At 45.8% G+C, this 27170-nt stretch overlaps 1 protein-coding gene and 1 non-coding gene across 2 annotated transcripts; both read left to right on the top strand.

Moving 5' to 3' along the window:
• On the top strand, positions 1-26624 carry EEF2 (eukaryotic translation elongation factor 2). Its single transcript, XM_030219486.1, has 15 exons — positions 1-117; positions 981-1195; positions 1591-1772; positions 1855-2066; positions 2644-2822; positions 4264-4369; positions 4797-4910; positions 5036-5174; positions 7068-7263; positions 8512-8770; positions 8917-9024; positions 23480-23833; positions 24918-25100; positions 25373-25505; positions 25902-26624. Exons 1-15 carry the CDS (start codon positions 115-117, stop codon positions 26093-26095), a joined length of 2577 nt encoding a protein of 858 aa, XP_030075346.1. The 5' UTR covers positions 1-114; the 3' UTR covers positions 26096-26624.
• Positions 4597-4664, top strand: LOC115481287. The gene has a single exon (XR_003943942.1). It is a non-coding gene; the product is annotated as a small nucleolar RNA SNORD37 (small nucleolar RNA).
• Positions 26625-27170: the final 546 nt, after the last annotated feature.

The raw sequence follows: 27170 nt of genomic DNA, 5'->3' as shown, positions 1-27170 counted from the left end.
ATCGGTCTCTTGCGCCTGTCTGTCCAGCGAAGGAGGCAGGCAGCAGCCACCGGCTTCCTGGTTGCGTTTCACCATTTGCGCGCTTGCGAGTAGAATCCGCCGCCATCCGCCAAAATGGTAAGAACGGAAGGCGCACTGGTGGCCCTTCTCTGGTCCTGGGGGTTTTATCTAACTGTCCTACGGGGGAGACGTGGGGTTATAATTGTCATATTGAGCGTCGGGTCGCGCAGACAATAGGAAGCGGCGGAGGCCATTTTATTCGCGGGATGTTGGGGGAGGGGAGCAGCTTTTTTTGCGTTAAGTTGGCAGAAAAACGGGAGAGTGGTGGTTGTTGTTTGGAATGGCACTGGGGGAGCGGCCCTGGGAGTTCTATACTCGCTTGGGTGGTGGTGATAATGGGAAGAGAAGCTTAAGTGGAGTGGGCCTTGGATGGGGTTCTCTTGGCGAAATGCACTGGTTGCCGGGGCCTCTCTGATAGCCACAGGTACTGTGTCTGTGTTGGAGGATCCGTAAATTCTCCCTGTGCTGCTGGTAGTGGTGTCTGGACTGCAATAGGAAACCCTGTCTAAGTGTCCTTGGAAGCCTTGAGAAGGATTATCTTTGAACTCGCTAAACAGGCCTTGAGGGAGGGTGAAAACCAAACACTGGCTGAAGCTAGCTAATCCTATTGTAGTTCCGTGAAGCACATTAATTTGCTATTCTGCTTAGGGAAACTAGGTAGCTTAGTTATAATTTTTTAATTTTGCGCAATGAACTTACCATAAGGACAATCTTTTATCTTTCACTTTTAATTTCCTTCAAAATGTATGTATCATATTTTTGAAGATGCAGGTACACTGGTAGTTTGCCATTGTCTATAAGGTTATCTTCTATATTGGGTAAATTAGATTTTTAATGTGAAAAAATGTGCTTATAGGAATAGTAAGTTGAAAAGTAGTTAACTTTTGTCCTTTTCTCCCCCTCCCCCCCTTTTTTTCTAGGTGAACTTCACAGTAGATCAGATTCGGGCCATTATGGACAAAAAGGCTAACATCCGAAACATGTCTGTGATCGCACATGTGGATCATGGGAAATCAACCTTAACAGATTCCCTTGTCTGCAAAGCTGGTATCATAGCCTCTGCCCGTGCTGGTGAGACCCGTTTCACTGACACGAGAAAAGATGAACAAGAAAGATGTATCACCATCAAATCTACGTAGGTGCTGCCTTTTCCGGGGCTTAAGTGTTGCAATGTTTTTCTATTGATGGGCCTGCTGGTGTCTGGGTTGCTATAGCAACCAGAACTGCTGAACATTTTTTTCCATTGGGCTTTGTCACTGGTTGTAGATCTGGTTATTGAGGATATGGCCTAGAGGTATTTAGTAAGCAAAATGAGGAGCTTACTTTTGTAAATACAAGTTGGTGTGCTTGTCAAGAATACATACTTATTGCAACACTTTCCTGGTAAGTTCCCAAAATGCATTAGTTAGGTGATGTCACAGGTTAGCAGTCAAATGGTGCAGAAGATCAGGGATGTCAAAAGGTTTTGAAACTTGCAGTGGTGGCTTCAACTTGATCTTTTGCTGAGCTAGATTTTTTTCTCTTCTGCAGTGCCATTTCTCTGTTCTATGAGCTCTCCAATAATGACTTGGCCTTCATCAAACAGAGTAAAGATGGCTCTGGTTTCCTTATCAACTTGATTGACTCCCCTGGGCATGTGGACTTTTCTTCTGAAGTAACTGCTGCACTCCGTGTAACAGATGGTGCCTTGGTGGTGGTTGATTGTGTCTCTGGTGAGTCACAGGACGTATTGGGTTAACTTGTGCTACTGGCTTGGAATGGCCTTCGTTCACTTCTACCCTTTATTTCCCACAGGGGTGTGTGTCCAGACAGAGACTGTGTTGCGCCAGGCTATTGCTGAAAGAATTCGACCTGTATTGATGATGAACAAGATGGACCGTGCCCTGTTGGAGCTGCAGCTTGTGCCAGAGGAGCTGTATCAGACCTTCCAGCGCATTGTGGAAAATGTTAACGTTATCATTTCCACCTATGGCGAGGGGGAAACTGGCCCCATGGGAAACATCATGGTGAGGGAGATAATTCAGATGAATGTTTGTGCAACTTTTTATAAGAAAAGCTTAAACTGTCTATGGTATCAAGTATATGCTTGTCAGTGACTAAAGCAGTAAAACAAGATGTGTGTGTGGGATAAATCTCTTATGTAATATGCTGCTGCTCCAGCAAAAAGTTCAGGTTTTTGGGTTTGAGAAAATACTAGTGACTTAATTATTTTAGATTTTTGCTCACACCTTTTTCAGTAGTAGCTCAAGGTGAGGAGTTGCATTCAGGTATACTGGATATTTCTCTGTCCCAGGAGGGCTCACAATAAGTTTGTACCTGAGGCAATGGAGGGGTAAGTGACTTGCCCAAGATCAAAAGGAGCAGCAGTGGGATTTGAACCGGTGACCTCTGGATTTCAAGACTTCTCTAACCACTAGGCCACTCCTCCACTAATGAACAATTTCAGAAGAAGAATGTATATACCACAAGATGTGTTTTTTGGTATATATTTTTGAATGCGTTTTTAGTAATATGAAATAAAAAAAAAAAAGCTTGTGTAGAGTACCCTTTTAGGCTACTGAAGACTTTTTTTTTTTTTTAAAGATTGATCCAGTCCTTGGAACTGTTGGCTTTGGTTCTGGATTGCATGGCTGGGCTTTCTCACTGAAGCAGTTTGCCGAGATGTATGTAGCTAAGTTTGCTGCTAAGGGTGATGCTCAGCTGGGCCCTCCTGAACGTGCCAAGAAGGTGGAGGATATGATGAAGAAATTATGGGGAGACAGGTGAGTTTATAGCCCTTGATAATACTCTAATGGAAAGGCATAAGTGAGGAACCACTGTTGACTTAGATATGGGAAGGCAATTAAACCTAGCCTTTTTGTCCAAGATTATGGTCATGGTGGATCAAAAAATTCTGTTAAGTGTTACTGACCTGTCCAACTATGATTTGAGTCTGGTAGTGGAACAGTACTGTTTTTAGTAATCTACCAATTTTACTGAAGCTTTGCTAAATCATAGTTTAATGTAAAATCTGTCCCACTCATGAGACCTATTATATGTACTCTTAGCCTTGGATCAGCTCCCCCACTGGGGATTGTTTTTAATGCATCTCTATGCTGACAATTCCCCCCCCCCTCATTTTATGGAGCTGATCTGTGTGCATGCAATGTGAATTTTGAATCTGGGGGGGGGGGGGGGAGGTTTTGTGTATTCAGTCTCTGGATTGGGGTAATGTGGAGTGTCCTGTAACTTTTTATTAATTCTGTTCAGGAGTTGTTAGGAATAGATGGTGACCCAGTAGTCAAGTGCAGTACTAGTACTACTACTATTTAGCATTTTTATAACGCTACAAGGCGTACGCAGCGCTGCACAACATAGAAGAAAGACAGTCCCTGCTCAAATAGCTTACAATCTAATAGACAAAGTAAGCAAATCAAATCAATTAATGTGTACAGGAAGGAGGAGAGGAGGGCAGGTGGAGGTGAGTGGTTACGAGTCAAAAGAGCAATCTTAAAGAGGTGGGCTTTCAGTCTAGATTTAAAGGTGGCCAAGGATGGGGCAAGATGTAGGGGCTCAGGAAGTTTATTCCACGCGTAACCTTAACTGGAAAGACTTATGAAAGCTCCAAAGTAGCAGCATGGCTGTATGTGGGTAATACCTGCCAGGTTAGTGCTAGTCTTACACCCCCACACAAGAAGCCAGAAAAGCTGTTTTAAAAATTCACACCTTTTTAGGTGTTGGTAGAATTGCCCTTTCTGGTAAGCTGAGCTGGTATCAGCCTGGGAGAGAGTTAAGGTGTTTGGCTTTTTTTTTTTTTTTTTTTAAATCCTACAATAAATGTTAAGTTAAAGAGCAGCTTTTTCTAGCCATGATTTTGAAATGGCATACTGCCACATAAGAAATGAGCCTTAAGCTTGCCAGGTTTGGATGGGTTTAGTATGATGTATCATGTGATGCTAGATTGTATTGACGTTGTCTGGTATTGCATCAGAGGCAACAGATATTAACTGAACAACCTTTTTTGCTTTCACTATTTTTGAATTCAGCCATAAGTTCATTTGTAAATCTGGGAAAAAAATAAAATGGGATTTTTCTAGTATTTGTACAGGCTCAACTTGTTTCTAAAGGAAAACTAATGCTCCATGTTTACCAATGCTGTACTAATCTGAGTCCAAAAGAAGGTGACATAAGATTGCCAAATCTGGACTTTTTTTTTGTTATAAGGTATTTCGATCCTGCCACTGGCAAGTTCAGCAAGTCTGCTATAGGCCCTGATGGGAAGAAACTGCCCCGGACTTTCTGCCAACTGATCTTGGATCCCATTTTTAAGGTAAGGATGCCTAAATTGCTCAGTATGGGGACAGTTTATAATCTCTAGCAGCTAGCTTTCAGTACCATAAATGATGGGTTTTTAAGACTTACAGCAGAGATGCTTAGCAGTAAGCTGTTTAACTGCCACACTGCATCTGTGTACAGTCTAGTGGCATGAAGAGTAGTGGACTTTACTGGTCTGGTTTAATTGGGGTGTTCTGATTCTGTTTGAGGCAACTACGTGGTGTACGTGATGACTAAATATTTCTTCACTTTGACCTGATCTGTTATTGAAGAAATTTAATTGTCTGACACTGCCTCAGAAGTGAAAACATGTTTACATGTTCAGGCAGTAAAATGCTGTTATCCAATACTGGTCTGGCTGTAAAGTTTGAATTGCTCAGTCTCGAGTGTCTACTGCTAACCTGAGACATCACCTTCTGTAGGTGTTTGATGCCATCATGAATTTCAAGAAAGAGGAGACGGCTAAACTCATTGAGAAACTAGATATTAAGTTGGACAGTGAGGACAAGGACAAAGAAGGGAAACCCCTGCTGAAGGTAACAAGCCAACACTAAAAACTGACTCAGAACCCACATTGAGAGTTTAATACACAGTGTAAAGCTATACAGGATGCTCTTTGATGGAGTTTACTTTTTTAATATCCTGTTCTTGCTTTTCCCAGGCTGTAATGAGACGCTGGCTGCCAGCTGGGGATGCCCTCCTGCAAATGATAACCATTCACCTACCTTCTCCAGTAACTGCTCAGAAGTACCGCTGTGAGCTGCTCTATGAAGGACCCCCAGATGATGAGGCTGCCATAGGTACTTCTGAGCACAGCTTCTTCAAATGCTGAGGATGTAGCAATCCTCTTAGGGGGAGGGATGTGATGGGCTAGCTGATTATAATAAACCTGAGCAGGCTGAAAGGTCATTGGTTGCTGTAGGGGAAATGACAACGCATTTCACACCTGTTCCCTTTTTTTATTAGAACATTTTTTATTGTTGATTTTACTAAAAATACCTACAGTCAAACTCAGCATATATATAAAATCTAGGTCTGAGTTTCTGAAGTAGGCTGTAAATGTGACAGTTTTTATGGATGCCAGTAAAACTCAGTGTGGAAAGGATCCAGTTGAAAACAAAAACCCACAGATATGAGTAGTTTATTACCCTGCCATTACAACAATGCTTAAGGATGAATTAAGTAAGAGGATGTTTTAGAAACACAAGAGCCACATGCATGTATCCAAATAGCTACTTAAAACGGAACCATTTTCCATCCTGCCCATGGCTTTCTTTCCTTCCTTTGCCCACTAGCTGCTTCTGTAGAGTGCCCTCCATGGGTTTCACCCAGACTCCTCTTTTTTTTTTTTTGTTTTTTTGTAAATGATTCCACTGTTTTTTTTTGTTTTTTTTTACTTTGGGTAGATTTTCAAAGCAACTTCTGAACTGATTGCCAGGTAGCCAACATGGAAATTGTTTATAGATTAAGAAAAATAGTCCCTAGATTCTATATAGCTTGGAGAAAAGACTGCTAAGGGGAGATATGATGGAGGGCTATAAAATACGGAGTGGAATGGGTAGACATAATTGCTTGTTTACTCAAAAATACTAGGGCTAGGGGGCACACAAGCTACGAAGTAGTACATTTAAACTAAATCTAATATTTCTTCACTCCACATGTAATTTAAACTCTGGGATTTGTTGCCAGAGAATGTGATAAAAGCAGTTAGCGGGGTTTAAAAGGTTTGGATAGCTTCCTAAAAAGTCCGTAAGCCATTATTACATTGGACTTGGGAAAATCCACTGCTTATTTCTAGGCTAAGCAGCATAAAACATTGTACTGTTTTGGGATCTTGACAGGTACTTTTAGCCTGGTTTGACCACTGTTGGAAACTAGATGCCAGGCTTGATGGACCTTCAGTTCTGTCCCAGTATGGCAACACTTATGTACTTGTGTAATTGTAAGGCTGTCTATAGTTAATCTGCATGCTGTTTTAGTTTCTTGTGTAATTTTGTCAATGTGTATTTTCACTTTTATTTAGGGCTGCAGTTTGATTTTAAATCTAATCACAATCCCATGATTAAAAGTATATTTCTCCCACTGCAGTTCCCTGTGATTCTGGTCAAGTCACTAAACCCTAAATCCTCCATTGCCCAGAGTCACAAGGAGCTGCGGGGGGGGGGGGGGGGGGAGGAGAATGAATAACATACCATTAATTGTGGTTTAAAATATTAATTAAAATGCAGCCCTAATAAATTCAACTAGGGTTAACTTGTATTGTCACATGTTCTGAGGTTATCCCTCCCCGTCATTTCAATACAATAGATATCCAGATCAAATGATACAAGAAGCCTTTGCTCTTATGACCTCTTGCATCATGAATATAAAACATGGCTGTAATCAGATCTCCCCTACCCACTCAACTATTCTGTACCCAAGCTAAAGCACCTGTTCTTGCTGGGGGCCTGTTTAATCCATCAAGGCTCAAGGTGTTTGACTCTGAGCCCTGGGAGATTGGGGAGAGAGGGAGAATGCCACTTCTGGCTTCTCAAACAGCATCAATTCATATAATCCTAGTTCTCCCGTGCTAGTAAGGTAACGGATCTCTAGCCAGCCAGCGTTTTAGGAAAAGGTATATATTGCAAACTTCCTAACAATTGCTCAGCCTTATCCTGTCAGTGTCTTATTTCAACTAAACTTTTTTTTCTTAGCTGTTAAGAGTTGTGACCCCAAAGGTCCCCTGATGATGTACATCTCTAAAATGGTGCCCACAACAGACAAGGGCCGTTTCTATGCTTTTGGCCGTGTCTTCTCTGGTGTTGTATCTACTGGTTTGAAGGTCAGAATCATGGGACCAAACTACACTCCAGGCAAAAAAGAAGATTTATACCTGAAACCAATTCAGAGGTGTGTACTGATGCTACCTAGGTATTTGCCATGGTAGAAAGCCATCACTGTTTTCATAGGCCATTTAGTCTCTCAATATGTATTACAATTTAGTTGAGTGCACTGCAGTAGTGTGCTGAAGCTGGTTAAAGTAGCGCCCCTTTCCCCATGGCTACTTTAACTGGCTCCCAAAATTTGGTCTTGGGGTCCCCTCCTGAACTCCATTTTACTTGCTGGAAGGGATGCTGATACCTACCAGCCAAATAAACTGTTGCTGCTGTCCACGGCTTGTTTCCAGCTCTGAGCAGCATGCTGGGATTTCTTGCACATGGTCTGAGAATGTGTGAAGTCCTGGCTAGATTCTTGTAAGCTGGAGCCTGTTGGTAACAACCCATGTACCTTATGGCCTATGGTCACTAGATCTTGCTTCTGTGTTCACTTCTGACCTAAGGTTCCTTATCTCAGGATACCTTGAGTCAGTGGTGTGCTGGAGCAGGCTCTCACAGGCTCGCAATAGCCGGTTAAGTTTTTAAGAATTTTGGGAGCCGGTTAAAGTAGGGCCCTCCATGGCTACTTTAACAACTGGCTCCCAAAATGTGGGCTTGGGCCCCCTGCTGAATTCTCTTTTACTTTGCTGGTGGGGATGCTGAGCCCTGCCAGCCAAGTAAATAGACTGCTGCTGCTCCCCACTCCTTGTTTCCAGCTCTGAGCAGCAGGCTGGGACTTCTTGAGCATGAGAGAAGTTCCAGCATGCTGCTCAGAGCAAGACGTAGGGAGTGGTGGCAGTCCGTTTATTGGCTGCCAGCAAAGGTATGCCTAGCGTGCCTGCACGAAGGGAGGGAGGAGAGAGAGGCAAGTGTTGCTCCCACCCCCCCGGCCACCCCTGGCCCTTCCAACTGTAGAGCTGGCTACGTCCGGAGAAAGAGCCTGTTAAAAATTTACCAGCACACCCCTGCCTTGAGTCCTACTATTTTAGAGAGCCTGTAGCTTTCCATTCCACCAGTACATCGGTCTCTTCAGAGGTACTTCACCCATTTTCTTGGACATGAATTGAAATTAACCTTGTATGAAAATACTACAACTTGGAAAAACTGCCTAGCAAACTTATTTGTTTTGACAAGTTAAATTTTGTCTTGTGATCTCGCACCATTTTAAGACTTTTGGAATCCTGATAATTAAGACGCTGCTCTTGTGACTCTCAATTGTAAACTTGATAGCTGCAACACTTCAGCTATAACTTTCTTTTTTATCTCTTCCCCCCCCCCCCAGGACCATTCTTATGATGGGCCGCTATGTGGAGCCTATTGAGGATGTGCCTTGTGGTAACATAGTTGGATTGGTTGGTGTAGACCAGTTCCTGGTGAAGACTGGTACCATCACCACCTTTGAGCATGCTCACAACATGAGGGTGATGAAGTTCAGTGTCAGCCCTGTTGTGCGAGTGGCTGTAGAGGCAAAGAACCCTGCTGACCTGCCCAAACTTGTGGAAGGCCTGAAGCGTCTGGCCAAGTCTGACCCTATGGTACAGGTAAGGACCTTTGACTTCATAGGAGCTCAAGACTCCCAGGGTCAAGAGCAGGGAGTGACTCCTAGTTTAGCATAACTTTCTGATATATTTGTAGTTATAACAATTCTGCTGTGCAACAACCTACTCATTTTTTTCCCCTGGCTTAGTGTATCATTGAGGAGTCTGGAGAACACATCATAGCTGGTGCTGGTGAACTGCATTTGGAAATCTGCCTGAAGGATCTTGAGGAGGACCATGCATGTATTCCAATCAAGGTCAGTGTCTGGCTGTGGGAAGTTGATCCATGGCATTCAGTACCTACCTCCTGTATTGCTGCAATCTGATTTTGACCTGGGCAGTGCAGGAAGCTCCTGTTCTGGCAGCTGTGGAAACCTTTAGGAGAGAAGTTAGCTAGTCAACCTTACTGATCTTAGTTGGGGGCATTGATTTTTTTTTTTTTTAATCTACTAGCTAGCTTTATAGGATTGGCCAATTTGGGGGTGGGAAGGAGGCTGGAGGAGGTAAATGACAGAGTAACCAGGGTAATGGGGGTGAAGGCTACTAGTTGTAAAGACCATCCCTGATAACATAGTTCATCCAGACAAGTGCAAACACGGCTCTCCTTATGCTAAGAGTCAAGGCAGAAGCAGCATCTCTGCCTTCACTAACTCGAATAAGCACTTGTCTGACACTTTAGGCTGTAGTTGGCTGTGTAACTTGTGGCATGAAAACTTAAAGGCCAAAGGGAAACTGGGTTCTCAACACTTCTGACCATTTTCTTAGCTTCAACTAACAGGATTGGGAGCGAAACCAAAGTAAATTGCCCTTTCATAGCATCCCTCTAGACTAGAGAGCTGCACGGGAAAGAGGATGGTGGGTTTATCCCCTCCAGGTCTGCAGGAATGGAACCAAGTCTTGTGGGGGTCCCCACTGAAATATATGGCGATAGCTTTGCCTCCCTTCCTGGCACATACCTCAAAGTACCCTGGTAGTCTAGTGGATTTTTTCCTGCTACTGGCCGCTGCTGCTGATCCTTTTGCTTTTTGCTGCTTTTTAAAAATGGCTGTAGAGACTTCTAGCAGCGGGCAGGAAAGACTTGGGGATCTTTCCTTCCCTGATGAAGCCACTAGATCACCAGGGTGGCTTGAGGTATGTGCCGGGAGGGCACCCAGGGCTGGAGGGGTGATCTGGAGAATATGTGGGAAGGAGGGAATGAACTGTTTAAAAAAAAAAAAAAAAAGCAAGGTTAGTATCTGTTTCCCCTTGCACAACTGTCATCGCAATACACTCAATGCAAGCAAACCTATGAGCTGCTACAACCATGTCTTTATTTTCATTTTTATTTAATCTCTCATTTTCAAACGTGCTGGCTTGTGCATACGGATGTACACAGAGGAAGTATAATAACGGAATAACTTTTCATAGGTAGAGTAGTAATTATAAGTTGTAATCGGTATGTTTTTGGAGGGGCTGGTGAAAAGGGACACCCTAGCCACTGTTATGTTCCTGCAGAGTTTTTTTTTCTCCTGTTAAAGGGCCACTAACAGACATTATGTTCAGGTACTCAAAATAGTTTCTATTTATTTACTTATGACATTTATATCCCACGTTAAACATGAATTAGGTTTAAACCTGGGAGCATTAAAAAAATGTTTTTTTCCCTCTGAGCCTACATCAAAAGAAAAAGATGGCATGTGGGAACTTGCTCCTTTTTTTGTTTTGTGCATTGCAGTGGTATATTATAAAAATACATTTTTTAAATGCCCAGTTGGGTATATATTCTAATCTTCAAGTTTGTTAAATGTTTGACATATCCATCTATTCCTTGTTATCAAGCAGATGCAGCCATTACAGATGGGTTGTGTCCATCAACCAGCAGAGGGAGATAGAGAGCACACTTTTTTCAGTGCCTCATACCAGCTTGCTCCACTGCCTCTCTTCAGTATTCTCTATCTTCCCTAGCAAAGTGGCTGCAGCTTCTTCGAGCTCCATCTAAAATCTGCCTGGAGGTTGCTCCTGTGCTTTTGCCAGTTGTTAGCAGGGGTGTTGGAGGCTATAGCAGCTTCACTTTAAAGGCACATAGGTTTGCCCTTTCCCTGCCTTACCCATACCTCCGTGGATGTGGACACATTGCTTAGCTTTCCCTGTCCTTCCCCACCAACAGTGGATGCAGGCACATAGGTTCGCCCTTTCCCTGCCTTTTTTCACTCACCTGATCCTCCGGAGTTCTATTTACCTCTGTTTTCCTCACAGCGTTAAAAAAAAAAAAAAAAAAAAGGAACAGAGGTTTTTCCTTGCCTTTTTCTGTGGGACCGGAGCTGTGATACTCGGTCCAGTGAAGTAAGAGTTTTCCGACTCCTCCGGGGTGGGCCCGCGATCGGGGCGATTTTGGCGCGAACCGCCATTTTGAATTTTACCGCCATTTTTGGCGATGGCTGCGGAGACAGTAAAGCGCTGTTCCAAGTGTGGCAAGCGCAGATCAGCAGCAGGGCTCTGTAAATCGTGCTGTACAGACGTTAGAGCTGGCCCGAGCATGGCAAGCGATTCTTGCCCTTTCAAGGTCTTCTCCTGTTTGGTGAGGAGTTGGAGAAAATTGTGAAGGGCCTGGGTGAGGCTAAACCCCAGCGCTTACCCGAAGATAGGCCTCGGCCTTCCTCTAAGGGTGCGGCGGTCCACTCCTCTTACAGACCTCGCTTCCGTGAAGCTCGAAGGTACTGCCCGGGGCGTTCTGGTTTCACTTCTCGTGCCTGTTTTCAGCAGAGGAACTCCTTTCGCTCGGACAAACGTTCCACAGCCACTGGCTCAAGGCCTGGAGTTCAGGGGCAACCCTCTCAATGATGGTGCACCGGCCCTCTCCTCGAGTCCTGTCATCGGAGGACGTCTTTCCCTCTTTGCCGAGGAGTGGGCCAACATTTCCTCAGATCAGTGGGTCTTGGACCTGATCAGAGACAGTTTCAGAATAGAATTCGACGCCCCTGTAAGAGACGTGTTTGTGGAGTCCCGATGCGGTTCTGCTGCCAAACGGGTGGCGGTAGAGGAGACTTTGCAAGGTCTGATTCAGATAGGGGCCGTGTCCCCAGTACCTCCTGCCGAGCACGGCTGCTACTCCATCTACTTTGTGGTGCCGAGAAAAGGAGGGTACTTTTCGCCCTATTCTGGGCTTAAAAGAATTAAACAAGTCCCTGGGAGTGTGGCATTTTCAAATGAAACCCTGCGCTCCGTCATTGCGGCGGTACAGCCAGGAGAGTTTCTCATGTCTCTGGACCTGAAAGAAGCTTACTTGCACATACCAATTTGGCCCCCACACCAGAAGTTTCTGAGGTTTGCGGTGATGGGAAAGCATTTCCAGTTCCGGGCCTTGCCTTTTGGCCTCGCCACAGCTCCCCGCACCTTTTCGAAGGTTATGGTGGTGGTAGCTGCCTTTCTAAGGCGAGAGAGTATTTGGGTTCACCCGTACCTGGACGACTGGCTCATTCGAGCAAACTCTGCTGCAGAGAGTCAGCATGTAACAGCCAGAGTGGTTTCAGTACTTCAATCTCTGGGCTGGGTCGTCAATTTGGCCAAAAGTCACTTGACCCCCTCGCAGTCTCTAGAATATTTGGGGGCCAGGTTCAACACAGCCTCGGGGTATCTGTACCTACCCGAGCAAAGGCGGTGCAAGCTTCAGAATCAGGTCCGTCTGCTCCTGAGGATGCCCCGCCCGCGAGCTTGGGACATTGTCCAGTTGGATCGATGACAGCCACCATGGAACTGGTGCCCTGGGTGAGAGCGCACCTGAGACCTCTACAGTATGCTCTACTCCAAAGATGGTCTCCAGTATCTCAGGATTATCAATGCAGACTTTCTTGGCTCCCTGCGGCCCGACTCAGTGGTGGCTCTCAGACAGCATGCTGTGGCAAGGAATGCCGCTGGCGCTCCCCGATTGGTGCCTAGTGGTGACAGATGCCAGCCTGAAAGGCTGGGGCGCACATTGCAAGGGAAAGCATGCCCAGGGTCTATGGACACCCGAGGAGTCGGAGTGGTCCATCAACCGCCTAGAGTTTCAGGCGTTTCTGGCTTTTCAAGTGACCCTGGAAGGATTGACTGTCAGTGATGTCGGACAACACGACAGCAGTGGCCTACATAAATCGACAAGGCGGCACTCAGTGCAGAGCTCTAGCTGCGCAGGCCGAACAAATTTGCCACTGGGCTGAGCTGCATCTACAGTTTGTCGGCAGCTCACATTGCAGGTCAGAGCAACGTGCAAGCCGATTAAGCAGGCATCAGATCGATCCAGCGGAGTGGGAACTTGCAGACGAAGTATTCCTGCAGATATGTGCCAAGTGGGGCAAGCCCGTAATGGATCTAATGGCGACAAGCATCAATGCCAAAGTCCCGTGCTTTTTCAGCAGACGGAGAGATCCTCGCTCGGCGGGGTTGGATGCCTTGGCTCAACCCTGGCCTTCGTGCCTACTGTATGTGCTCCCTCTGTGGCCCTTGATAGGGGGAGTGCTCCTGCGGATTTGGCTGCATCCAGGTGAAGTGGTTCTCGTCACCCCGGATTGGCCCAGGAGGCCTTGGTATGCGGACCTCTGACAGATGCTCGTAGAGGATCCCCTTCAGTTACCTCTGGTTCCCAACCTGTTGTCACAGGGTCCGGTGACCATGGAGGACGCCGGCCGATTTGGTCTTATGGCCTGGCGATTGAGAGGGCGCAATTGAGACAAAGGCTATTCCAATAAAGTAATTACCACTCTCCTGCAAGCCCGCAAGCGTTCCACTTCCGTGGCTTATGCCAGGATTTGGCGCCAGTTTGAAGTCTGGTGTGTTTCCAAAGAGATCACACCCCTGCAGGCTCCTGTCTCGACGATTCTGGACTTTTTGCAGGATGGTGTACAAAAAGGCTTGGCCTATAATTCCCTGCGGGTGCAAGTGGCAGCGTTGGCCTCCCTGCGTGGCAAGGTTGAAGGTGTGTCTTTAGCTGCTCATCCAGATGTGGCACGGTTTCTTAGAGGGGTGCTTCGGCTCCGTCCTCCCGTGCATGCACCTTGTCCAGCTTGGAACCTGGGGCTAGTGCTGAAAGCCCTTCAGGGTGCTCCCTTTGAACTGTTTCAGCGTGCTTCAGAGACAGATTTGACACTGAAGGCCATCTTTTTAGTGGCCATTACTTTGGCGAGACGGGTGTCAGAGCTCCGGGCGCTGTCCTGTAGAGACCCTTTTCCTCAATTTTCAGAGTCCGGGATCACGGTTCGGACCGTGCCTTCCTTCTTGCCTAAGGTGGTTTCAGCGTTTCACCTAAACCAACCTATTTTATTGCCCTCCTTTGTCAAGGAGGAGTTTCCAGAATCTTTTGGGCAATTGCACCTGTTGGACGTGCGCAGGACTCTGCTGCAGTATCTGCGAGGTACTAACTCTTTCAGGACCTCTGATCATCTGTTTGTTTTGCTATCAGGTCCTCGCAGAGGGTCTCCAGCGTCTAAAGCCACTATTGCCCGCTGGCTCAAAGAATCTATCTCTTCAGCTTATTTGCTTGCCGGCCAGCCTCCGCCTGATGCCTTTAAGGCGCATTCCACTAGAGGAATTTCCTCTTCTTGGGCTATCAATAGAAATCAAACAAAATAAAACATGGAAAAGAAAATAAGACCTTTTTTTATTGGACATAACTTAATACATTTCTTGATTAGCTTTCGAAGGTTGCCCTTCTTCCTCAGATCGGAAATAAGCAAATGTGCTAGCTGACAGTGTATATAAGTGAAAACATTCAAGCATTACTATGACAGGGTGGGAGGAGGGGGGTGGGTAGGAAGTATGCATGGGGACATCAAAGCATATCATTGATGTCCCCATGCATACTTCCTCCCACCCTGTCATAGTAATGCTTGAATGTTTTCACTTTTATATACACTGTCAGCACGTTTGCTTATTTCCGATCTGAGGAAGAAGGGCAACCTTCGAAAGCTAATCAAGAAATGTATTAAGTTATGTCCAATAAAAAAGGTATCTTATTTTCTTTTCCATGTTTTATTTTTTGATTTATATTGATAACCTTAAGAGTGGACTAACACGGCTACCACACTCCTACTCTTCTTGGGCTGAAACTGGAGCACTCCAAGAGATTTGTAGTGCAGCAACATGGGCTTCTAAGCTCTTTTGCCCGACATTACAGGCTGGATGTGACTGCCAGGAGGGACGCACATTTTGGAGCGCAAGTGCTGGCGCGTGGTGTGGCTTGTTCCCACCCTATCTAGGGATTGCTTTGATACATCCCATCTGTAATGGCTGCATCTGCTTGATGACAAGGAAGGGAAAATTAGGTTCTTACCGTGATAATTTTCTTTCCTTTAGTCATAGCAGATGCAGCCATGATCCCTCCCTGTCTGATTGCTATCATGTTTCCTGGAGATTCCGTCCTTGGGAGAAAGTCGGAAAACAGTCTTCAGGATTCTTGTTCAATTAAAGGAGGATGACTGAATTCCCTCCAGTTTCATGTTTTGGAGGATGAGTTTATTCCCTCCAGTTATGTCTCAGTGGAGGATGAGTTTATGCCCTCCGGGAGGATGTTTCATTCCCTCCATTCTGAGTTAATGCCCTTTGTTGTAGGGGTATCGTTCGCTGTGAGGAAAGCTCATGTTCTTCCCATTGCAGTTTGCCATACTGCTTTGGAAGCTTCAAATACTGAAGAGAGGCAGTGGAGCTCTCTATCTCCCTCTGCTGGTTGATAGACACAACCCGTCTGTAATGGCTGCATCTGCTATGACTAAAGGAAAGAAAATTATCACGGTAAGAACCTAATTTTCCCTTTACTCCCATGGTATAAGTGAATTGTATTATTCTGTCTTGCGTATTTTCAAACGTAAGCTACATTGAACCTGGGTTTGCTTTGGATAATGTGAGATATAAATGTTTAAAAGTCCCTTATTTCTAATCTTGCTATTTTCAATTGCTTTTGCTATTTGGGTGAACCAGTGTGGCAGCGATCTCTGCCCACTGGCTTCAGCCCATACAAAGGGCTAGATAGGTTTGCCCTGAACCTGCTTGGTAAAAAGGGTGGAGGGAGTGTGGGTGCAGGGAAAGGGGGGGGGGGGAAGATTGGTAAGGGGAGTGTACATGGAGTGGGGAAGGGAAAGGGGGAAATAGAGCACATGGGATAGAAAGGAGAGGGGAACATGCTACTCATGGATATGTGTATCCTAACTTTGTATTTAGCAGAGTACGGAAGAAAATGATTTACTTTTTACTAGTATTTATTGCTTATAGAATCTGGCTTTCTTGGGAGGGGGATCAAAGTGACTGTAGGGTGAGCTAGGAGCGGGGACAGGTTAGATTCTGTCCTTATACAACTATCTACTCCAGACTTGCACAGATGGGCTATGCATTCTGACCAGCAGGTGGAGACTGAACTAGAGAGCTGCACAGGAGCAGGAATAGCAGGATTCCCGTGGGGATCCCCTCAGTGTCTGCAGGGATCCTGTGGGGATGGATCCAGGGCTGCAGGAATCTCATGGGTGTAGACGTAGATCCTGTGGTTAGTGCCTTCCCTCCCAGCACATACCTCAAGACAGCCTGGTGCTATAGTGGCTTCTTTGGGGCAGGAAGGATCTCTGTTGCCGTGGTGCTGATCCTCTCCTCTGCTCTGCTCTTTTAAAATGGCTGCCGAGACTTCAGCAGCGGCCTCGCAAGACTTCCAGCAGCAGCTTCGCAAGACTTCCGTGGAAGTCTTGGCAGCCATTTTAAAAAAGCAGACAGGAGAGTATTGGCACTGCGGTGCTGGGCAGGAAAGAGTGAGGACCTTTCCTGCCCCAAAGAAGCCATTAGACCAGCAGGCTGCCTCGAGCTATGTTCCGGGAGGGCACCCAGGGTCGGAGGAGAGGTGAATGGATGGAGTTGGGAAGCTAAAAGGGGTGAGTCTTTCCCCTTCCTCGCATTGCTGTCATCACCCTACACTGAAAGTGAGCTAACCTATGAGCTTCTGCATCCACGTTCTTGTTGGTGGCATTTTTAATCTCCCTTACATTTTCAAACGTCTGCTTCTGCAGCATACAGATGTACACAGAGGAGGTGTAATGACGGAATAACTTTTCATAGGTAGAGTTCTAATTTGTTATAAATCATTCAGTGTTATTTGGAGGGGCTGGTTATAGGGACACCGTAGCATGTTTGTGCAGAGATTTTCTTCTCTCCTGGTAAAGGGCCACTAAAACAGAAAACATTTTATGAGACTCAGGTGCTCAACATTTAATTTCTATTTATGACAACTTGTATCCCACATTAAACTTGAATTAAGTTGAAACCTGGGAGTATTTTAAATCTTTTATTTTTTTTTTTCCTATGCCTACATCTAAATAAAAAGATGGCATCTGGGAACTTGCTGCTTTTGTTTTGTGGATTAGTGGTTTATTATGCACTTGTCTTTTTTTAATTACTACTTTTTCACAGAAAGGTATTGTATAATTAGAGGGCTTCCTTCATGCAGAAGTTTTTGTCCAGCACCAATCTAAATGTGCCATTGTCCAGTTCAGAACATGATAGCCACCAAGTTCATACAAAGTTAAATGTTAGTAGAAAATAAATCTGTTGCCTCGGGCTGCTTGCTGTGTGAATATTGCATCAAGTATTACATGAGCATTTGCTTTAAACTTGGTTAATTCATTTATCCAGTCCTTGCATGTACATGGTCTTGCTTTTTAAACCCAAAAGTGAATCCTAAGGGTGGTTGAACAATTAGGTATAAACTGACTTTGTTTTGGAATTTTGACTGCTTTGGGTCCTGGTCTGATCTGTACATCCGCTGTCTTAAGAGTATGGCAGAAAATTATTTACTTTTACTAGTGTTTTTTTTGTTTGTTTTTTTTTACCACTTATAGATTACCCCCCCCCCCCCCCCCCTCCCCCCAAAGCAAGATTCTGACTGCAGCCTGGCAGGAGCTGGGATGGAGGAGATACTTCATGCAGGGACAGGTTGGATTTCTGTCCCTGTGCAAGTCTACAATGAACTTTGACTTTTCAGTTAGTCTGTAACCCTGCTGTGCAGTCCCCAGAATGACAAATAGAAGCAAAACACTCTGCAAACACACCACAAGCAGCAAAACAAAGCAGATGTAGACTGGAGAAAAAGGTTCACTTTTTGGCTAAACTAGAACCACCTTCTCTGGACTACCTCCGCTTTGTTTTGGTAGAAGCCAGTTCTCGGTCTCCAGCAGATGGTGAGCATGCAAAATTGCAGTCCTGGTAGGTATTATTGGGGTGGTAGGCCTTTTAACTTTTTTAAAATCAGATTTAGAAAGCATTCTCTGTCGTCGTTTCCCCCCCCCCCCCCCCCCCCCCTCAGCCTGTTTGAGTGCTAGACAAGGGTTCAGACCTGCAGGGTGTCCCTTCCCCACCACTCCCTCAAGTCCCATAGGGGACCAGTATGGTTTGTCTCAGCTGAGCTGTTTACCTGGGGGTAGACAGCCTGGAGTGCTAGTAAGGTCTGCTTCAGATTAAAAAAAAAAAAAACCCCACAATGTCTTTGCCACTAATTAAAGGATCATTATGGAAAGTGAGTTACCTTTGTTCTGCCTCTCCCTTGCAACTGCTCTTAGGGCAGTGTTCACAGCTCACCAGAAGTCCTGGTGCTCTGCAGTTGTTGGCTGTGATAAATGCATACGTTTTAAGTGCTATGTCTGTTCCCACTGTAGGGTCTGTGGCAGGGATTTGCAAATTTTGTCACTTGTGTGATGGGGGATTCGGGCTGCAGGGGTTTCCAGGCCTGGAGCATACTAAGGGGGGGGCTATAGGGACACTGCCAGTGTTTCTGATTCACAGTAGATGGCTGAGTCAGGAACCACTGCTGTTTTCTCTCATGGCCCCTTCCAATCAGTCTCCATGTTGAGTCGGCCAGGGTTTCCTACCATTTACTTCTCCCTAGAGTTCATCCTGATGATGCAGCAGGTGTTGCATGTGGCAGGAGATCCAGATGAATTTGATTTTTTTTTTTTTTTTGTGGGGGGGGGGGGGTCTCCCAAGCACCCATGGATGGACTGGGGTTGAGTCTTTGGATGGGGAATCTCTCTCCTTTTGGGGGGGAAGGGGTTGGGAGGCTGAAACTTCTCAACCACCTCCTGATTGCCCAGAGGAGGATGTTTGGATAGAGGATGTAACACTGGGAGAAAACTTGTCAGTTGTCTGTCTTCCATAGATGAACTCCAGGAGCTCATCAGCCAAGTATCTTGGTTCTACGATTTGAGGAAGATGCCAAGTCTGTTCCATGTACAGTGGATCCTTTTCTGAAGGAGACTTACAAGTCTTCTTGGTCCTTTCCTATGCATCAGGACATCTGTGATGTGCAGGAGCAGTGGAATTTTCCCGATGTGCCATTTTGGGTGGTGAGGTCTATGATCTGTTTGTATCTTATCCCAGACCAGGATAGGGAAGTCCTCTTGTTCCCCAGTGAAATGTGGTGGTTTCCAGAGTCGCCAAAGAATGCAGTGCCAGTGATGGTGGGATGGCATTGCAGGATCCTCATTAACCCCAGGATGGAGGCCTTGCTCAAACAGAATTTTGATGTCTCTACTTTGGTTCAAGGGGTTATCTACAGTGGTCTGGTTGCTATGGCTTCTTTTAGATGGTCTGAGCATGTTTTGGATAGGACTTCAGATTTAGCCTTATTGGATCAGGAGATAGAGCTTGAGATGTCGTCTTAGGGGCCTCGGCCAAATCTGTGGCCTTGAGTGGAGACCAGGAGGTCCTTGTGGTTGTATGGCTGGTCGGCAGATGCAACTTTAGGTAAAGGTTGTTTTCAGGAGGCTCAGAAGTATCGCCTGGCAGAGATGGTGGCTGCCAGCACAGTAGATATTTTCAGTGCACAGTCCTTTCACTGTGTCCTTACCCCCCCCCCCCCCCCCCAAGATGTTTTTCTCAATGAAGGTGTGGGGGGGTCCATCTTCCAGTAGCTGTGGGAGCATATGAGACTTCACCCCCCCCCCCCCCCCCCCCCCCCACCACCACCAGAGGTGGACCGAAATAACAAACCAGCAGGCGTTTAGAGCATCCCTTGCCAGATGCCTTTTGTGAAGTCTCCCTGTTGAGCACTGTGAAAGGCAAGGGCCATCCAGGAAACTCTGGAAAGGTTAATCCATTTATGTGAAGTGCTTCTGGTCCCTTGCACAGAGGGCACAGTTCAGTTTTAATCTATTTTATGGTTCCAAAGGAGGAGGGTTCCTTTCGCCCTGTTCTGGATTTCAAGGTGCCCTCCTTTCACATTAACTCTGTGCTCGGTCATTGTCGCTATGTGGCCAGGGGAATTTCTTACTCCTCTGGATCTGACGGAAGCTAATCTCCCATATTGTGATTCAGCAGGGGCATCAGATTCCTTCACTTTGCAGTTTTGGTGAGGCATTAGCTGTTCTGTGCACTTCCCTTTGGTCTAGCCACAGCTGCTTGCACCATTTTCAAAGGTGGTGGTGGCTGCAGCTCTGGAAGGATGAAATCCTGGTTCATCCACATCTGGATGATTGACTTAAGTCAAACACCTTCCTGGAGAGCCAGGGAGGCTATAGTCCAGGTGGTCCAGATGCTGCAGTCCTTGGGTTGGGTGGTCAACCTAGCCAAGAGTTGGCAGAGTCCATCAAAGAACTTGAGTATTTGGGGAAAACCTCAGTAGTTTGGGTGTTTCTTCCAGATGCCTAGATTCTGAAGTTAGTCTCAGATGTCCATTGGTCAGTTTCTAGGCTTCATGGCCACATCTCTGGAAGTGGTACAGTGGGCAATGTCTTGCATGTGGACTCTACAGCAAGCTCTTCTTCTTTCAAACTGGTTACCACAGACTCTGTCCCTGGAGGTGCAACTTCTCCGTGGGGGGGGGGGGGGGGGGCATGGCAAGGCGCAGCACAGCCTGGCTTGATGGTTGCAGCCTTGTCACCTCTCCTGGGGCAGGAGATTGGACCCACTCTCTTGGATGATGGTGTCAACAGATGACCGTCTCCAGGGCTAGGAGCTCATGGTCTGGGCCGTGTGGCACAGGGCTGCTGGTCATCATAAGAGACTCAGTGGTTGATTATCCACCTGGAGTCATGGGCAGGCTCTTTATGTAAACTGCTTTGAATGTAGTTGCAAAAACCACAAAGGCAGTATATAGTCCCTTTCCCTGCTTTCCTAGACTGTTCCATGGCAAGGTGTTTGGCTCCAGATTGCTGGAGGTAATGTCCTCTTCTCCTGTCAGCATTGGAGGATCTGCTGGTTCAGGGACCAGTAGTAATGGCAGACCCGGCTCCGTTTGTCTTACGGCTTGGCTCTTGGAAAGGCATGCTTAGCTAAGAGGGGGTATTGTGGTAGAGATAGGGACTGTGCTGCATTCTAGGAAGTGTTCTATTTCCTTAGCTTATGCCTGGGTGTGGCATATCTTCAAAGGTTGGTGTTCCTGGCTGAGCAAGTCAGTCCATGGCGGTCAGCACCCCAGATTGTGGAGTTTCTTCAGGATGGGTTGGGCAATGGGTTGGTCTGGTCTCAAGGTCCAGGTTGCTGCTCTGGTATGTGTAGAGTCTTGGTTAAAGGTAAGACCTTGTCTTCCTATTTTAAATTACTAGCCTTTTTACCACCTCCCCAAATTAGTACTTACAAACCACCCACAATTTAGGAAGATAAAAAACTAGGAAGGCCAAGGGAAAGTTACATTACAAATGCTAGTTTCTCATGGGGAGCGCAGGGGACCCAAACATGTGGTCTACCTCTGCCTCTTCCCAATATAATGCTCTGGTACAATTGTTTATATACCTTGTATGTTAAGCAAGGCTTCACATTACTCCAGCCCTATCTTCCTCGGGGATCATTCTGTTCTCTGTTCTCCGTTCCCACAATATATTTTCCCTTAAGTGCTACATCACATTCTTCTGTTCATCCATAATTGCAACTTTCCCACGCCAGCTTGCGCGTAGGAATGTCTTATCAGATCAGGGGTCTCTGGTCCACATACTTAGCCTTTTTGCCCTGTTTCAAAGTGCCCTTTCACTCTGCTTCAGAGTGCCCAATTGTGCTCTATTATTTACACCATCAGGACATTGTCCAGGTCCTTTGGAGTTGTTTGAGCCAACATCCGTTAAGGCCTCGGGTTCTTTTTTGGGATCTTAATCTTGTTTTGACAGTCCTTATTGGCCCTGTTTTGAGCCTCTAGCAGACTACCTTGAAGGATCTTACCTCAGACAGTTTTCTTCGTTGCCATCTCTTCTGCATGTCATATTTCCAAAATGCAGGCCCTTTCTTGTAGAGTGCCTTTCTATTCTTTAATAAAAAGGCAGTCCTGCGTACAGTTCCATCCTTACTTCCCAAGGTCACTTCATTCACTTTAGTCTCTTGCCTGTGCTCAGGGAAGCAAAGGTCTCTGTGGAACACCAGTTATTCTGTTTGTATGCCCAGCAGGTATTGCATGAGTACTTGTGGCAGACATGTGAGTTTCAGCATTGTTTTGTGCTGAAGGGTGAAGCAGTATCTCAGGCTACTATTGCCAGATGGATTAAGGAGGCTGTTGTGTTGGTGTACCTCTGTAAAGGGAAAACAGCTAGAAGCACATTTCACCAGGGGTCTGGTGGCTTCCTGGGCGGGGAGCTCACTGGTGTTTGATACAAATCTTTCTGGTCTTCCCTTTCTCTTCTGTGCATCACTGTAAAGTGGATATGCAGTCTAGTCGGGATGCAGTTTTTGCGGCAAGAGTCCTAGAAGCAGGACTGCATGGATCCCTCCCCTCCCTTCATGGTCACTGCTTTGGTACTTTTCATCTGTGCTGGTCTGGAGGGATGCTATGGAAGGAGAAATTAGGTCTTTCCTGCTAACTTGCTTTCCTTTAGTCCCTCCAGACTGGTACAGGACCCACCCTGGTCTGCTGTTGCTTAGGCTGTTTTTCAGGTGCTGCGAGTGACTGACTATGGAGTGTGCTCTTGTCTTGCTGGTACCAAAAAAAAAAAGCCAAATTTATAAGTGACTCTTTACAAATGAAATGAGGGACAGCCTGTCTCTTGTTATGGAGTTCAGCTTCAGGCTGCACACAAGGCTGCTGATTGAGCGAGTGGGGTATGGTTGAAGCAGCTGTGTATAGTGGTTCATCAGGCCTAGCATGTGGTTACCTAAGGGAATCCTGGCTTAGTGTTTTCTGCTTAGCTATTCATTTTCTGGGGACTGCACAGGAGGACTATAGCTGAACTCAGTCAGAAGTTCAGTCTCTACCTGCTGGTCAGTGCATAATCCCATCTGCCAGTCTGGAGGGACTAAAGGAAAGCAAGTTAGCAGGCAAGACCTAAATTCTCCTGTGGATGTCTGAAGCCATACCTAGATTTCTGTGAACAATATTTGTTTTAACAAATGGGTAGATGAGTCAAGCAGTACAGAACTACTAAAATGGTGCACAGCCTGCACTAGACAACCTATGAATGACTTATCACCTTCCCCTGTAGACATTTAGATCCTATGCTAGATGTAAGCCGCATAGAGCCTGCCATGAATGGGAAAGCGTGGGGTACAAATGTAAAAATATTTTTTTCAGAAGAGAATGCTCTAGAGCAGAGTCCATGAGTGTAGACTCGGCAATATCAAATTTTGTGGAAGAAAAATGAATGAAACTTAAGCTTGATACGCGACTTCTGGTTGAGAAGTGAACCCCCCCCCCCCCCAAAAAAAAAAAAAATCAACTGCAATCCAAGTGATTGGACAGCCCTTCAGTTCTCAACTACCATGACTTTCTATAATTATAATCAGCATGTCTAAACTTTTTTTCCCTTTTTTTAGAAATCTGATCCAGTTGTGTCCTACCGTGAGACAGTTGCTGAGGAATCCAGCCAGCTCTGCCTGTCTAAGTCCCCTAACAAACATAACCGTCTGTACATGAAGGCCCGCCCCTTCCCAGATGGCTTGGCTGAGGATATTGATAAAGGTGATGTTGCTGCTAGACAAGAGCTGAAGCAGCGTGCCCGTTACCTGGCTGAGAAATATGAATGGGATGTCACTGAAGCACGAAAGATTTGGTGTTTTGGGCCTGATGGCACTGGCCCCAACATCCTCACTGACATCACCAAAGGAGTCCAGTACCTGAATGAAATCAAGGACAGTGTTGTGGCTGGCTTCCAGTGGGCCACCAAGGAGGTATGATAATACTGAAGTTTTGGGATTACACAGCCATGTCTAGGCTGTCTTCTAGAGTGATACTAGTTTAATAGTGGCAGACAGGTTCTAGAGGTATAAGCCTACTTAGAGCTTCAAATCTGTAACCTGTCTCGGGGGGTGGTAATGTCCTGCTGTATCACAGCAAAAGGTTTGAGTTGAAGGAAATAAGTGGTGTCCCACAGAAGAGATTAAAGGGACAACTTTTTCAAAGACCATTCTAGAGTAAACGGGGGTTTTTTTTTCTCTCCCCCCCCCCCCCCCCTTACCTGGTTGAGGGGAAGGGTTTCTTCAAAAACAGCTCCCCCTTTCTTCCAAACCTTTTTCAGGGTAAAAGACAGGCCAGCAGAAGTAAACAAATTTTCCCTTGAAATCCTGCCACACCACTTCCACAGGCCTAAAATATGCATTAAAAAAATCTGTTGACTGGCTAGTAGTGTTAACCTGAAAAATATGTTATATAAGATCCTGCAGTGCTGGCCAGCTAGTTGATCTTAGAAGAGATCTCTTCTAAATCTGTCCCCAAAGTGAGCATTCATGAGACGTGCTCAGTGGCGTTCCTGGGGGGGGGGGGGGGGGGTGCTGCATGTGCCTGTTCTTTGTTCGTTCCATGCTCCCTCTGCCCCGGAACAGGAAGTAACCTGTTCCGGGGCAGAAGGACAGGCGCACGTGGCACCCCCCCCCCCCCCCCCCAGCGGCGTGCACCTGGGGGGGTGTCTTTTGTGGGGGGGCATCGGCAATCTGCCCTGGGTGTCAGCCCCCCCTAGGAACGCCACTGGATGTGCTGTACTTCCACTTCATGTAGATTCATTAATATCTCCAAACCTGTTTGGGGTTCCCTAGGATCATTTTGGGAACTGCTCTAAACTACCTTAAATGTGGTTTTGGTGTCTATATTGGAACTAGTTGTAGAGCATGAATTTAAGAAGCCAAATCTTTCTGAATTCAGGCATTTAGTCTACAACCTTTAGTTACAATTTGTAACTTACATCACCGGCTTCAATTTCAAAAGCTGAAGGGTGAGAATCTTAAATACAGTAGTTTATTTGTTTTATCTCCCTTCTAGGGTGCTCTTTGTGAGGAGAACATGCGTGGAGTCCGCTTTGATGTTCATGATGTGACTCTGCATGCTGATGCAATCCATCGTGGTGGTGGACAGATCATCCCCACTGCCAGACGGTGCCTGTACGCCTGTGTACTGACAGCACAGCCCAGGCTCATGGAGCCCATCTACCTTGTGGAGATCCAGGTATGACATATGTGGAAATTCAGAGTGGAGGTGACAGTCTGTTCCAGGAAAGTGCCATTTATAAATAGTTGACAAATGCAGTTCTCAGAATCCAATGCACAGCTGTGTGGCTGGACCCAGATTCTCAAATGTCAAAATCCAGTAGATATACTATGTGGCTGGATAGGTCTTTGTGGTCACCTCCACTTTTTTTTGTGATGTGGAAATTGCCAAATGTGCCCCAACTGGCACCAAGTATTCTAAATATGTTGTAACTGCTTTCTGTGTTGCAGTGTCCTGAGCAAGTGGTTGGTGGTATCTATGGTGTCTTGAACAGGAAGCGAGGCCATGTGTTTGAGGAATCTCAGGTGGCTGGCACTCCCATGTTTGTAGTTAAGGCTTACCTGCCTGTAAATGAATCTTTTGGTAAGTACACTTGTGCTTCAGGCTTCTGCTCTTCCTGGTTTTCAGTATTTGACTTTATGGGCAGAAACCTCTTGCAGGTTTTGTTTTGAACTATAGCTTCTGCTTTTATCCAGAGGTGGAACACTTGATTGCCATACTAAGATTTGTTGTAAGATCTGGTTTCTGAGCAGCTTAGCAAGTATGTAGTAAAGCCTTGATTGTATCCTTTTTAACTAAAGGAGCTTGCTGTCCTTCCAGCTCCAGTGTCACACTGAGTAATGAGTCCAGTTTCTTTAAGCTGGTGCTTGTGGTCACTGGATCCTGTTGGTGTTGGACACTACACAGTTGTACCCCATCCCCATAACTGGAAGCAATAGTAATGTCCTTTGCTAATGGACTGACTTGTTTGATCTTTAGGTTTCACAGCAGACTTAAGATCCAACACCGGTGGACAGGCTTTCCCCCAGTGTGTATTTGACCACTGGCAGATTCTTCCTGGTGACCCCTTTGATACTACTAGCCGTCCTTGCCAGGTGGTGGCTGAAGCACGCAAACGAAAGGGGCTGAAAGAAGGCATCCCAGCATTGGACAACTTCCTTGACAAACTATAATCATATCAATAAAGCCTCATCAGTTTAATCAATTTGGACTCTAAATTAGCAGTCATTCTAATGGGGGGGACAGTGAGCAGATACTTAACTGCAGCTGACTTCTGTTGGTGTTTCATAGCAGCTTCTGAAGTACAATTCCGCCTTACAGATTCTGTGGTACATCTTGCATTGGGAGAGCCCCACTCCATGCCGTCTACAGCAGTTCCCATATTTATTTTGCACCTTGGCATGAAGCAGTTCACAGGGCAGGGAATGTCAGACATGCCCAGCAAGCTTTCAAGTGGCAATGACGGGCCTGGGGTGTGGTGGGAGTTTAGTGGGTGCATTAATAAACTAGAAGGCAGGAAGATCATGTGCCATGTACCAATCAGCATGAGTATTAGCTAATGTATTAGTACCATTACATGAATAAATTGGATTATGGTGATGAATAGTAAAGTTCATGGTTTTAATTTCTCATGCTTTACAGGCAACAGCAAAACCAAACTGAGCTGTACCTATAAAATAAAAAAAAAGAAAAAGAAACCAAGGTGCTATGATCTTTCTCCATTTATTTCTACTGGTTCTTTGCTTTTTTTTTTTTCATAGTAGATTGAATGAAAGCCAGCTTCTGGGATCCTGTCTGTGAGCACATGCCATTTCTTAGAAGTTAGTCTGAGGCAATCTTAGGGTAGAGGAGGGATCACTACAATAGTACATATCTTCACCAAAACAGCCCATAATTGTAGGTTTTGCCTGTCTGCTGGCGGATGGCTACAGAAACTTCCTGTGTGCTTTACCCCGTAAGTGAACCATGCAGCATTAGGTCTCCATTTTTTGTTCTGTATTCAATTTACTCAATGAAAGTGTTGATGGGGTTTAGTCCACTTTTAAAGGTAATTAAAACAAATGTACTTTACTGGGTGTTCCTGATGTTTAAGAAATGCAGAAGGGGAAACAATTTGTTCTCAAATCCTGAATTCAATAGTTTTTGTTTGAAATGCCTGTGTAAATGCATTGTAAAGTATCCAGTGTGTGTTCTTTTTTGGGGGGAAGGGGGGGGGGGGGGGATCTGTTGTACATAACTACCTTCGTG

This window comes from Microcaecilia unicolor, chromosome 11 (assembly GCF_901765095.1).
Source record: "Microcaecilia unicolor chromosome 11, aMicUni1.1, whole genome shotgun sequence".
NCBI classification, from domain to species: Eukaryota; Metazoa; Chordata; class Amphibia; order Gymnophiona; family Siphonopidae; genus Microcaecilia; species Microcaecilia unicolor.
The sequence above is the reverse complement of the archived record's forward strand: the minus strand, read 5'-3'. Positions and strand labels throughout refer to the sequence as shown.

What these genes read in the sequence shown, in the direction of transcription:
- EEF2 (XM_030219486.1), top strand. An exon ending in GGTGGTTGATTGTGTCTCTG is followed by an intron (nt 1,773 to 1,854) that starts GTGAGTCACAGG and finishes TATTTCCCACAG; the next exon opens with GGGTGTGTGTCCAGACAGAG. An exon ending in AGATGATGAGGCTGCCATAG is followed by an intron (nt 5,175 to 7,067) that starts GTACTTCTGAGC and finishes TTTTTTTCTTAG; the next exon opens with CTGTTAAGAGTTGTGACCCC.